The sequence below is a fragment of the Rosa chinensis genome, chromosome 1 (genome assembly GCF_002994745.2).
Source record: "Rosa chinensis cultivar Old Blush chromosome 1, RchiOBHm-V2, whole genome shotgun sequence".
NCBI lineage: Eukaryota > Viridiplantae > Streptophyta > Magnoliopsida > Rosales > Rosaceae > Rosa > Rosa chinensis.
Genome location: NC_037088.1, coordinates 60,704,496 through 60,718,374, shown reverse-complemented (window position 1 = coordinate 60,718,374; position 13,879 = coordinate 60,704,496). Strand labels below are relative to the sequence as shown.

Sequence of the window (13,879 nt, the reverse complement as noted above, 5' to 3'; positions counted from 1 at the left end):
GCATGCTTTTAATTGATTACATTGAGGATAATGCAATATTTAAGTGTGGGGGAAGAGATGTATATTTTTGTCTTTCATTTTGAGTCCTATATATATATTTGTCTTTTATTTTTGAGTCCTTTATATAAAAAAATAAAAAAAATATTAAAAAAAATATTTAAAAAAAATTTGCATTCATTCAGTCTTATTAAATTCAGCTATTTAGAAAAAAAAAATATATATATATATATATATATATAATAATAATAATAATAATAATACTAAGCCATGTCTGCATCTCTGTAGGAGTTGAGACTGAGCTCAAGGGAAATGTGAGAGCCACCGCCATAACCGCCACCTCCCTCGGAAGTAGTCTTCATGTTGCCCAAGATGTCCTCACCATGCATGGGGAATAGTGGAAGGGTTTCAATCTCCTGGTGATATTCTCCTCGTTGTTCCATGATCGATCCATCAGCACCATAGCCGACACGTGACCCAAAGTTTAGATCAATGGATCTGTCAGTGGATCTGTCATTACTAGTAGAACCAGTGGAACCAAAATTGAGATCGAGAGATCCACCAACCGGAACGTTCCGAAATTCCTTCAACTTCTGCCTCTCACGAGCCTTGAGGTTCTGGAACCAAAAGAAGACGTTTTTGTCCTCGATCTGCCCATACTGTTTCAGATGAAGGCAGATCTCTTGAATCTGCTCTGGAGTTGGGTACTTAAAACCCTTATCATAGTAAAGGCCCTTGAGGATTCTTAGTTGAGGCGGTGTGGGAGCCCACCGGTTACTACTCCCGGCTGCTTGGATGCTTCCTCCCTCCTCGGTTGGTTGCTGGGCTTGTAATTCCATTTGTTGCTGGGTTTGTAACTCCATTAGTTGCAGAGTTCGTGGTTCCATGTTGATGAAGAAAGGATTTGAGTTTCGAAAGAAAGGCTGAAGGGTTGAGAGAGAAAGGTTGGAACTCGGAAGAATTTTCTTTTGGAGTGAACAGTCGCTCAGAATGCACCTATTTATAGAACGAGTGAGCAGATCTCCACCGTTGGATCGACGATCTCTGAGATTAAATCTACGCGTTGGATTAAAGTCACCCGAAAACACGGAAAAGCTGTTGGCTCGTGAAGGACACGTGGGGGAACCAAACTGATCTCAAGGAGCTGTGACAGACAAGCTACAGCCGAAAGCAGGTTTAATTGCCGTGAATCAAGGAAAAGAAAGGACGCGTGGGGGAATCAAACGAATCTCGAGGATCCGTGACAGACAAGCTATAGCCGAAAGCATGCCATAAATCCAGGAAAAGAAAGGAATATTTACACGTGGGGGAGTTTCTTGGGCCGTGAACTGTCATAACTCTTCTCCTTCCCGGAGAAGCTTTGTTAAAACAGTGTGCCTGTTGAGATTTCTACCCTATTTTGTGCTTTACATATACATCCTTTTTTGTCTCCTCCAGATTTTACTAAGGTTTGTCTAAGCGTGCAGTTTCAAATTCCATCTACTTCCTCATGGCTCGAACCAAGGTTACCCCTCGCAGGGGCGTCAATCAACGCCGTGTTCTCTCTTTGGAAGAAGAAGGTCGTCAAGCGGCCACTAGAGCTGGGCTTACTCGTCCATGGGACCATCGTCCTATCCGTGAGCGTACCCGCAGTCCCCCTCCTGTGCCTCGTCGCTCTCCCAGACTGCATCCCGGAGAGTCTTCTTCCTTACCAGCTGCTCGTACTCCTCGGCCTATGGCCACCCTGGAAAGCTTGTCGGATTCGATTGATGATTTGCGTTCCTCTCTCCGCGATGGTATTATGGTGACAGATTGGAGAGTCAATTGCATGATCGATTACATCTCTGAGATGAACTGCTCTTTGATCCGCTGTCACACTGCAATAAACAAGCTTGCTCAGGAAGTCAATAACTTGCAGGAATATCCTCCTGGGTTTCTTCGCAAGGACGCTACTGCATCACACCATGAGGACCCTCCTCCGGAGGCTGAAACCAGCAAGAGGGCTGCTACCCTCCCGCATACCGCTCCTCCAAAGGAGTAAATGGAGGTACAAGTCTAGGCTGAAAGACTTTAAACATTAAGCGCTGCATGGGAGGCAACCCATTTCAACTGTAGCTGTGGAGGAGCCATCAAACGCAGATTTTCTTTCTTGAACTCTTCCTTCTATTTTATGAATTTTAAGTTATTTTAGGTTTCGTTGCTTTACCTTTCTCTTCTATGCTTGATTTATACTTTGCATGCTTTATATTTGTTTATACATTGAGGACAATGCATGAATTAAGTATGGGGGAAGGATTATTGCTTTATTGTGTTTTTAGTAGTTTTTGTAGTTAGTAAAAAAAAAAAAATGTTTATAACAAAAGAAAATGTTGTGATACACTAAGGTATATTGGATTAAACATAGTCTTGAAAAAGGGTAGCTGTTTCAGTCCCATTGCACATCGAGACTCCCTGTTCCCGTACCTAAGTGTTGAAATTAAATTAAATTGTAAAAAAAAAAAAAAAAAAATTTGAAAAAAAAAAGAAAAAAAAAAATTTTATTTTGTTTTTCTTTGAGTCTTAGGATGCCCTTTTAACTGTCTAGGATGAGCTTATATCTCTGAAATTAAGGCTAAAAGAGGATCACAAGATTGGGATAATATTTGATGATATTCTTTGGTTAATTATGATTTATGAAAAGCATATGAATGTGTAGTAGATATGGTGCATGCGTAACTTTGGTACAGAATATGAACATGTGGATGATAAGTTATGATTCATAATAACCCTTGTGAGAATTTGAGCCATGTGCCCTTTCTTTGTTGAGTGATTAATCAAAAAAATGAATTATACTCTTATTTTCTTGGCGATGATTTTGTTGATCTCATTATTCTTTCATCTTGATTGATTACATGCCATAGATTAAGTTTGATGGACTAGAGAATGCTAGAATTCACTTTTATGCTTGTTGAAACTTTTATCAATACATGTCCCTGATTTCGGAAAGGATTAAAGGCACTTAGGATTTTTACCACCATAGCCAAATATAATCTGTGTCCCTATTTGTGCCCGTCATGGGACTCCTCTAGTTTAACCATTTTGAGCCTACTTTGAGCCTTTTTATTTCATCACCCTCAAAAATCCCTTAACCCTTAACCTTAGTATAGTTATATCTTTACCCTTTGTTCTAAAGATTTAGTAGAGCATATTTTTGAGACTTTGCTTGGAGTTTTGGTGTCAAGGAAAACTTTTGAAGACATGAAGAAGTTCAAGTGTGGGGGTAGACTTGTCCATATGTAATGTTTGTATGTATTTGCCTAAAAAAAATATGAAATCGAAAAAAAGAAAAGAAAAGAAAAGAATATTACGGCAAAATAAAATAAAAAAAGTTGTGTTATTGTTTATGGATTTTAGTCCCCTATACTTAGTGGATTTGGAGTTTGTTTTAAAGTGAAGGCCCATTGTTGAGAAATTTGGTCATTGTCCAATTCACACTTGTTCAAGAGAAGGTTAGAATGAAGCATAGGCCCAACATGATGTCATTTGGCCCTTTTATAAAGCTTTGGAGGATACATGGCGTCATGTTTGCATGGTGGATTCGAAATTTAGTCTCTCTACATTAATAAGTGCTCTACTAGGTTTTTAGGATACTTTGTGATTTTCCTATCCCTTTATTTCTTTAAACCTTAAGCCTTGGCCCCATTACAACCCTTCATAAAAACCTTTTTGATCCTTAAAATGGGACAGCCTTTGATCTGTGGAGATAAGTTTTAAAAGTTGAACCTATGGCTTGGGTCCATTTGTGCATGTAGTTGATATCTTTCATGAGATCTTGAAAAATTATATTCACAAAGTGCTTTTCATTTCTTATATATGTGAGCTATTTGATTGCCTCAAAATATTTTCTCTCACATATAATTGAGTGATTAAAGCTTTTAAGCATGAGCCTTGAATCTGAGAGAAGAAAGAGTGATATATTCATGTGAGGTTTGAATCATGACTTGTTTGAAATATGTTAAGCTCCACCCACCACCATTGTTTACTCCCAAGTCTTACATGCTTATATGTGGATTATATTTTGTAATTAGCTCTTGAATATCTTGATGATGTGATTCTTGGTTAAGTGCTAATCTTGGTGACTTGAAAGTATGAGATTTCTGAGACAATATGTTAAAGGGCAATAGAGGTCTTTGTGATGTCAACATCTTGATCTTTGTCTTTGAATTTAGTTTTTGTTTTAGTCTTTTATGTGTGACGTTTTTCTTCTTTCTGTTTTGTCTTGTGTTTTACGTTTTTGGTTTCTTTGAGTCTTTGTGTTCTTTCCATACTTAGTCAATTTTTCGTTGGTTTCTTTGTTTTGTGTCTTAGTCTTTTTGGTTTGTTAGTTTTTGATTTTGCTAAGGGACTAGCAAAAGCTAAGTATGGGGGAATTTGATAGGAGCATAAAATGTGACGTTTATAATGTTTAAACCCTATATTTTGCTAAGTTATTTCCTTTATCTTGATCAATTTAACTTAGTTAGTGTTTTTACAGGTAAAATGGAGATCTACTCATACTAGGAGACTTGTGGAAGACATGTGGAAGCATCTAAGAAGTCTCAAGAAGATCATTACCAATTTGAACACAAATTGTGCTTTAAAAATCAAATCCATTACAGATTCGGAAAACTGCCACTGCAGATCAGTCAACTTCAACGGAGTGTCAAAAATCTTTCAGAGCTCAGAAAATTATGATCTTTATATGGTTGGAAAGCTACGGATGTCTAGTTTCCAGAACTTTTTACAGCTCATCGATATCTATTTTCTAGAAGAAGTTATGACCGTTTTAGTGCACTGAGGTCAAGTCTGCCGGAAATCTGTTTTATGTCAAAGGAGTTCAAACTCAATTTTGTTTCTTCATCATCTATCTAAGTTTGTTTTCAAACTTGAGTACCATTTGGACAGAACATTTAGACTGTTATAGTATAAATATCTATATCTTGTAATAGGTACTTGAGTGTATAGATAAGTACTTGAGTGTGTAAATATAGGTATGAAGACTTGTGTGGCATAAAGGAGATGGGGAAGCAACAAGCATGGCAGCTCTCATAATTTCAGCAACCATGTGGAGCTGCAGCTATGATCATTGAAGCCACTATAATGGACTTCGTACCATTACATTCACACTACAATGTATTCCTATAAATACCCTCTTTTGTGAGAATAAAAAGAGACCTTCCTTCATCAATTTTCCATCTTCTTCCTCTTTCTATTTTCTTACCATAGCAGTTTTCATATCTTCAAGGAGCTTAGCTGTGCCATCCACCCTCCTAACTGTGATCACCACCTTGTATCGCCACCTTAGAGCTGCTTTGGATCTTTGGGACGTAATCAAGGGTTGTTCATTCCACCATTATCATCATATGTTCACGGTTATGTGTAATTGTAGATAGAGAATTCTGTTTTTATTTTCTTTGTAAACTGAAATTATGAGTTCATAATCTTATTTTTGGAACAATTTTGATGCTCTTTTCAAAGTAATATTAGTTTATGTGTTCTTGATCTTTGTGTGTTTCATCTTTATGAGAAGATAATCTGATTTTGTTTTAAAGAAAACGTTTACATGTTTTTGGTTCTTTGGTTCGAAACATAGAGTGATTGCATGTAATTGGAGCTAGCAATTAGGTTTATGCTTTGTAATCCTAATTCAAATGAGTAGTAAAGGCTTAGGACATAAGTCGAAATCAGATTGTTTATGCATTGAATTGACATGCTTTGTGTACATGGATTTGCATAATTATTAACCAAACTTTCACATGAACTTAATGATTTGAAACTTGAGTTTGCATGATTGCTTTGATTGTGTGAAACCTGTTTTCAAAATATATTGGTTAGGTGCTTTGCTTGATCAATTGTGTAAAGGGAAGTAAAATAAGAGACATTGTTTGCTTTTAACTTTGTTTCTTGGTTGATAACTTTTCATGGTATTAGTAAAGGATTAAGGATGCATGTAACAAATTGATCTTGAATTGTAGTGGATGAATTGTTACCAAAAGTTTCTGTTCATGATTCCATTCATCTTCAACTTTTGTTTTATTTTTGTTTTCCAAAATTTTCATTCCAAAACTCCCCAAAACCTTTATTTGATTTCGTGATATGTGTTCTTGTATATAAATTTGTGTTGTTAGCTTTTCGTACTTGTAAATATTTCAAATATAATTTGAAAATACCTTAAAAGAACTCGTGAACTTTGTTTAAGTTTTTAGGATGTTAGTTTCAGTTCATGTGTGTTTTTCTAGTTAGTTTTGTGTTAGAATTAGTTTTTATTTAGATTTTGTGTTTGTGTTATATTTATTTGTATTTACTTATATTCCTGTTCTTTGTTTTATTTTTGTAAATAATACTTCTTATTGTTTAATTTCTTTATTTGTTTACACAATTACAGGTGTACTCTCAATCCCCGGATAGAACGATCCCTATTTACCATATACTAACGATGACATTTTACAGGGTTAAATTGCGTGCTGCTTCCAGCGCGTCAATTCTCTCGTAATGGATGTCATTGAGGCTTGAAATGCTGAAGAAGACACGGAGATTGGAAGAAAATTGCAAATTGACTTTTTCAGCGATTTTTCAGGCAAACTTTTCCTACCAGCCGCCACTCATGGAGAGTCTTTTCTCTAGCAAAGGAGAACCATGGTGGTGAGTGTGAGCCCCGGAAAAAAAAATATGTCGAGCCTAGCGGAGATCGTACGAGAAATTATTCAACGATCTCAATAAAGGTCAAGATGCTCGAGGAAATTTTCAGCAATTTTCATAAAGTGAAATCCTCAATTTAGGAGTTGGATAATAAAGTACACGTCATGACGAGTTCGTGGAAATTTTCGGGGAATTTTCCGGATACCCGAGCTATTTACCGTGATTTTCCGAAGTTGGGAAATTTTAGAAAATAAATTAAAGAAATAGGATTTTCTGCGGTGCAATCTTGGCCGTTGATCTATCCACCGCTTCATCCTGACCCTTGATTACAATTTTGGTTGAGGTATATTATGCCCTTGATCAGATCAAGGACAAAGATTGAATTAGAAATCTCGAGAGAGAGATGGGAGCTTCTGACCCGAAAGAGAGAGAGAGACGACCGGGAAGGGAAACCCGACCGGAACTCTCACCTCCGGCCACCGATCAACGACGCAAGACCACTATTCTCTTCCTCCCATCATCGTCGTCACGCCTGTGGCCTCAGATCGTCCATGCACGGACTGTGGAAAGGATTCGAAGCTTGAAAGGTTTGAACTTTCCGGCGATGTTTCTGTAATTTCCTGCGATCTTCGGGGCGGTGTGAGGTAGGAAAACTAACCCTCTCTTCACGCTCTACGTGCTGGTCTAACTGGTTCTCGAATTCGATTAAGTTTTGATGAATTTGTGTTTTGGGTTAGTTCGGGTATCGACAGAACCGCCATCCATGGCGGCGATTCCAGGCTTCTAATTTTGTTTCTGGCGTCTTGGAAAAACAGTTGAGGTCCGGGGAAGCTTGGTTCCTTGAATTGGCGTTCGGTGATGCTTTGGTCCTTGCTGTACTTCAAATTGAGGGAGAAATTCAGTGGGCTCGACCCGACATTTACTGAGTTCGGCAGCTGCAGGTTTAGGCTTGCCCAAGTTGGTCTCTGTTAACGATTCTGTAATTCTCAAAGGTAAATTTGGAATTCTGAAACAGAATCGTTCTTCTGTCGAATTCTAGTTGTGAATTTGGGTTGGTGTATTTCCGATATTGATTCAAGTTTTGCTCTTAGAATAGTAATCGGAAGTTAGGGAATTGAATTTGGCTTGTGAATGAGATGTTGTTTCTGTGTTGATATTGCAACTGTGGACTGAGATTGGTTGCATCTGTTGCGGGTATTGGAACTTTGTAGTCAATTGGTTGTGTGTGTGCAATGAACTGTGGAGTTGTGGTGGAGCTCGGGTTTGTCCGGAATGTGTGTTTAGCTTGTTAAGTGTTGTAGTTAGCAAGCTGGAATATGCCTTGACTTGATTGTAGTTGCATGGTTGAATGGGTATTGTGTTGCATGTTTGAAGTTGTGGCTATTGTAAAGAAATTGTGAATTGGTTGTGGAAATTAAAATAAAAAATATGGTGAAGCTATAAAGCTTGGGTGTCCATAGTAAATTCTGTGGAATTACTATGCGGCAAAACGGTTAAGTAAATTAGAGATCTTTCGTTAGTGAAGTCGTTATTGGTTTGCTTGTGTATTGGGTGGCCTTAGTAATCGGGTGCACTCAATATATTTTTGGTCAATAACGTAACTTCAAGTCAATGTTCGATAATTTAGGTAATTATCGAATCTATCTCGATTGGTCAAACATGGTCAAATGTGGTCAACCCTTGGTCAACTCCTGGTCAAACCAGGAAAAGTTGGGGTTGGACGATATATTAATCGTTGAGATTTCGTTTAACTGTTCAAAGTTATTAATTATCGAAATGTCAGAATCTAGGACTCCAGTTACCCGAGGAACAGAAGGTTCGCAACTCTCAGAGTACGTGAGAGAACACATCGGAATCCAGGTAGGGATTCAGGACTCTCGTCGGTTTATGAGTTTCTTTTATATTTTATTAATGTGATGCATGATAAGTGGTATGGGTTGGTTATGTAAAATGCAATACATACTAACCAATCCGTGAGAAAATGTGTGATGGCTTGAGAGCGAAGGGTGGCTCTGACTTCCTTGGGTTCGATCCCCAAAACCTCCGGAGGGTTAGTTACACCGGTCGGACGGTGAGCGATTGCAATGATGACCCGATCCGTGTGTGTAGCTAGGTAGCGGACGCTCTCGCTACGCTTACCTGGCGATAAATTAATTTGAGGTAAGGTCGTGTAGTGGGTCTATGGGACCGGCCATCAGGTAATATTTGGATTTGGCACCGTATTTATTTAAGCATCATGCATCGGGTTTTTAGTTGAAAAACATTAAAGTTTGTCGTTCTTTTAAATATTTGGTTTAAATTTGTTTTCATACTGGGCAGCCCAAATATTTGTTTATTGGTTTTGAGTCTAGTTGAGGTAGAGTTCCTGTTGAGCAGCGAGGACGAAAGCTCACCCCCTACAGCAGTATGGATGTAGGTACTGTGCACTGGTGACGGGACAATGGCGGACGGAGTTGGGTGTGCAGAACAAGTTTGGTAAACCACCTTCTGGGCTTTATTCTGATTTCCATTTCTCGAACTCCGTGTTTCGGAACTTGTGGTTATTTAGCATCGTGTCAAATTTAGTTGATTTCTCTTTCATTGAAATTCATACCTCGTGTGATCCTTATCCAAGTATTGGATGAGTGAAATAGATTTCAGCAACTCAAGTTTTTCACCTCAAAAATACACTACTAGAATTTTGTTCATAGACATCGGTTCTGGACCGATGTTAAACTAATTTTCGACCGATGTCTTAGTGGGTGTAGAGAAAAGTATAGACATCAGTATAAGCGCGTTTTCAACCGATGTCCCAGACAACAACCAACATCGATTCTAAAAAACAAATCGATGTATAATCGTTATAATCATCATATTTTTGTATGTTAGGTATGTCTAATTCTTCATATTTTCACATTTTATGCTTAAAAAAGTATATGTCAAACAATACCTACTTGAACATTTGCATCGATTTCTATTCCAGAAGCGATGTCCAGTACACTTGTAGACATCAGCTCCCATGAGTATTGTTTGTTCGTGGCCATTTTTACATGTAGGCTGCCACATTATTTTCCTAGGAACGATGTCTGTATCTTTATTCTACATCGTTTTTTTATTCAGAAATGATGTATCCTTTAAGACAGAACATCGTTTCCAATTAAGTAAACCGATGTTCAATGGTATTATGTACATCGGCTATTTTTATTCAAACTGATGTGTTAGTTCATTTAAGACATCATTTTTGCTCTCCAAAACCGATGGTCACCTTTTGATCACACATCGGTTTGCTCCATGGTAGGTGATTTGTATGTTCATAATAGATTACGGTTTGGTGATTAGAAATCGAGAAATCGATGTGCAGTAGTTTTGATTACATCGGTTTTGAGTTACAATTCGATATATTGATAATCATAAGACATCGATTTCTTCCTCCAATTATACACAGCTCAAAATACACCACCAAATGCATTATTAACTTAACAAGAATATCATATCCATACACGTAAAAAAAAAAATTCTAAAGTGTAACAAATTACAATTCAACAATTCTAGTCAAGTGATTCAATCTACTGCACCTTGTAGGTTTGTAGTTGCTTAATCTGATTCCCAAAATTTTCAATCACAACCTGAAGAGGAAGGAGAAAGAACATCTTATATTATCAGTGAATACTACCTAAAACAGCTGCAATATCATTCAGAGAGCATGGAAGGTTCAAATAAATAAAAATTCAAGAAACTAGATCTAGCAACAACATACAGCAAACTTGGAAACAGGTAGAGTTGGTTCAAGGAAGCATATTACACAGAGCCTATAGGTATAGAACTTGCAGTAAAAGGAAAAATAAAGAGATTCAAACCTTTCATCATTAGATTCATCAGTATCATTAATTGTTGGAGTAGAGAACATGTCTACACAGTTTCTAATAAACTCTTCACTTAGCAGTACATCATCCCCTCCATTATCTGGTACTTTAGCTTCAGAGAGAGAAGAAACTCAGAGACCAGGACAATACAAAACAGCCATCCAACATTACAGGCACAAGAGATATCTCTTAACCACAATATCAGGTAGGGAGGATTTGCAAACTGGTCCATTTAAACTTACAGAATATTTCTCCCAATCAAATTTGCTGAAGTAATCCAAAAATCTGTAGAGGACCTACAAAACGGAAACACAATCAAGTGCTTGAGCTTCTGTATGATTTGAAATATAAAACTCAAAATTGATTCTACAAGTACTCACCGTTAAAGGCCCATCTAGAGAAGAATGAAAAAGATGGAATATATATAGGACTGATGTTTCCAAAGCATATGTTGAAAATAAACCATGATGAGCATCAAGAATGCGACTCTTATAGTAGCACAACACTTTTATCAGAATATTGATGCGTTTGAAAATATGATCTTTGCCAATATAGTGATCAACCTACATACCAAGCAAAATGAAAAATGTAATCCAAATAGCAACTGAACATCACTGAACTTTTCATACCAGTATGAGAAGACAAAAAATTATTGTAACAAGACTGGACCGGAGTCACCCTATTCATTTCTATGCAACCAATACTTACCCAACTAAATCAGCTGCAAGAACTGAGCACAGGAGCTCTGATCGTGATGGCAGTGTCCTATGAATTTCAGAGGAAGGAAAGGGAGTGTGGAGAAACCAGCCGACTTTCATTTTGTTGTTATATTCCGTCAAGCATTTTGGAAGAAACATAAGATGGTAGTCATGGCACCAAACAACATCACCCTCTTCATAGTGCTCATTAACTACATCTGCAAACATTTGATTTGCCTTCTTATATGCAGAAAACTGCGACTGGAAACTCCAAGTGGTAGCAAGTCGATCTCCTTGTGGAAGCCCAAGGTAATGGAAAAGGGGCCACAAAATATTGTTGCAATAGCCATTGTAATATTGATGAACAATCTCCTCATCAAGGAAGACGGGGATACACTTCTGCAGCCAACAGTACGAGTGAAACAGTGTGTTACAATGTTCAAGCACAATCACCTCGCAATTAGTGAAAAAGAGCTGGATCTATGTCTATGAATAGAGAAATAAAAATCCATGTACAGAATTTGAACCTTTTCAGCTAGAGCTTTAGTAAGTGCCCTCTGTCCAATATCATCTGGCACATTTACCCCTGCCCATCCAATCCACCTTGCCTCAAACTCCTTTACACCTACAAACAACAACGAACATTACGAATTAGTTTCATATTTTGAGGGGGGAAACCGAATCATAAGTTAAAAGAACATGATAAGCACAGGATACAGAAACTTTGTAGAGATTGAAGATCTTAAGCAGAGTAAGCAACAGTCTCAATAAGAGTTGAAAGAATCCAATTAGATAAAGGACCAGATCTGTGACCCAATAACATGTCATCAAAAGGAGCAAACTTTACATAAGAGAAAAGGAAGCAAAGGCAAAGAGATCGCAAAGCAAATGTAGAGAAAGAAAAGGTACCTCATAAACCAAGTCGAAGAGGGATTGGAGAGTCGGAGGCGATGAGGAAGGCTCGACGCGTTTCAGAACCCCTTTTTGATTAGAGAGAGAGAGAGAGAGAGAGAAGAAAACAAAGGGAAAAGAGGAATAAGGGATGCTGTGGTACGACCTCGAAGAAGAGCAGAAGCATAACGATGGAGGAGGCGAGAGTGATGACGCCACCGGGAAGGCTACCACTGTCGAAATCTTCATTGATTTTGGGGTTGGTCCATAGCTTGTTCAACATATTCTCCATAGTTTATAGAGAGAGAAAGTGAGAGTCGGGGAGGGGGGGGGGGGAGGGAGGGAGAGAGATAGGATTTGGAAGTTAGGGTTTTCTGTTTCATTTTTGAGGTTGGGTGCAATTTTTTTTCTAAGTGCGAAAGTTTTGAGTTTTAGTCCCCGCTTCTTCATTTCACTGAAAATACTTAGCGTTTTTTGCATAAATAGGTTCCCGCAAATTTTCAAACAAAACTTTTAACACCGGTCATTTTAAGAACTGATGTTAATGATATACATTTAAATCGGTATTTTCGTAAAACGATGTTAGATTACTTTTTTACATCGTGGGCAAGTCTGACCGATTTAAAACATGCGATGTCTAATAACATAATTCTAGTAGTGATATTGGTAGCTTCCGTTGTGTTTTGCAAAAAGTTTTCTAACAAAATGCCTAGCGGTCCTCTAGAATGTGAATCGAGCTTTCAGTTTATATTTTAGAGCCCCGCGGCACTGTGACGTGCCCAAGCTGGTGAGGTGCGGTTTGGGGCGTTACAGTGAGAATCTCCCATCACTTGAAATTCAAATATCTCCCTACACCTTGTCCTTTTGTCACATTGCCAATTTGGGACCATTTGGGGGAAAATGGTGTAAGAGCATCTCTTGCACACTATGGGACCAAAGAGGACACACATAGCTGATTGATTTGGTGCTTAAATGCAACTTACGCGCAATAAGGGCACAATCATCAAAGAAGTGGGAAATATTTGAACCCGAATTTATCGTACCACTGGGATTGAAAAGCTAACTTCAATCCTTGGTTATGCCGATTACTAAGTCACCAACAATTTAATAAACAAAACCTAGAAAAATAGCACCAAGCTATTTACATGCCCGGCTCGGAACAACCAAGCCTAAAATTGGTCAAGAGAACCACAAATAAATGCGGAAACTCACAACCAAATGGCATGGACAATGAAAGTGGTTTGTGAAATTTGATATTTTTAATTGCGAAGAAAATAAAATTAACAATTGAAAATTAAAATTAAAGATAATAGAAACTAATCAAGAAATGGAAATTAGGTCACTAGGGTATCCTCCTAGCCAAATTTAATGCACAAATATATTCTGACAATGGTCACTCAATTCATAGTGGCATCAAGAATAGTCATTAGATTCCTTAAAGGGTATTCCTACTCCGGATCAAGGGTCGTAGAAACTTAATTGGGACAATCTAAAGCCTTGTTAGGGCCTCTAGTTGCACCAAAAGGCGAAGAGTCCTAGAATCAAGGTGCCCAAGCTAGCCAATACGACAATCAAAATTGGTATTGTAACTAACCATGGTCTAAACAAGTGTCCTAGTTATAAATTAGAGAAGTGATTAGGTCCCCTAATTTGTTCTAGACATACTCATCTACACATTCAAGAGTTAATCAAGCTCCTAAGCATGCATCTAAGCCAAATATTATAGAATAGAACATATGCCAAACATGAAATTGAAAACCATTACATCAAAACATATTTATTACATTAAATCTATGCTAAGGCTCAAACCCTAGC

The 13,879-nt window shown here is 37.8% G+C and overlaps 1 protein-coding gene and 1 long non-coding RNA gene across 2 annotated transcripts; one reads left to right on the top strand and one right to left on the bottom strand.

Annotated features, from left to right (window-relative positions):
• Positions 1 to 1,961: 1,961 nt before the first annotated feature.
• LOC121051465 lies at positions 1,962 to 5,556 on the top strand. The gene is made up of 2 exons (XR_005805789.1): positions 1,962 to 2,023; positions 4,490 to 5,556. It is a non-coding gene; the product is annotated as an uncharacterized LOC121051465 (long non-coding RNA).
• Positions 5,557 to 10,986: 5,430 nt separating this feature from the next.
• On the bottom strand, positions 10,987 to 12,356 carry LOC112186027 (alpha,alpha-trehalose-phosphate synthase [UDP-forming] 1-like). The gene is made up of 4 exons (XM_040507989.1): positions 12,296 to 12,356; positions 11,701 to 11,798; positions 11,184 to 11,572; positions 10,987 to 11,038 (listed from the first exon to the last, which is right to left on the bottom strand). Exons 1-4 carry the CDS (start codon positions 12,354 to 12,356, stop codon positions 10,987 to 10,989), a joined length of 600 nt encoding a protein of 199 aa, XP_040363923.1.
• Between the last annotated feature and the right edge of the window lie 1,523 nt (positions 12,357 to 13,879).

What these genes read in the sequence shown, in the direction of transcription:
- LOC112186027 (XM_040507989.1), bottom strand. Translation starts at nt 12,356, where the DNA reads ATGGAGAATATGTTGAACAAGCTATGGACCAACCCCAAAATCAATGAA. An exon ending in CAATGAAGATTTCGACAGTG is followed by an intron (nt 11,799 to 12,295) that starts GTAGCCTTCCCG and finishes TGTTGTTTGTAG; the next exon opens with GTGTAAAGGAGTTTGAGGCA. An exon ending in CTTGCAGCTGATTTAGTTGG is followed by an intron (nt 11,039 to 11,183) that starts GTAAGTATTGGT and finishes CTTGGTATGTAG; the next exon opens with GTTGATCACTATATTGGCAA.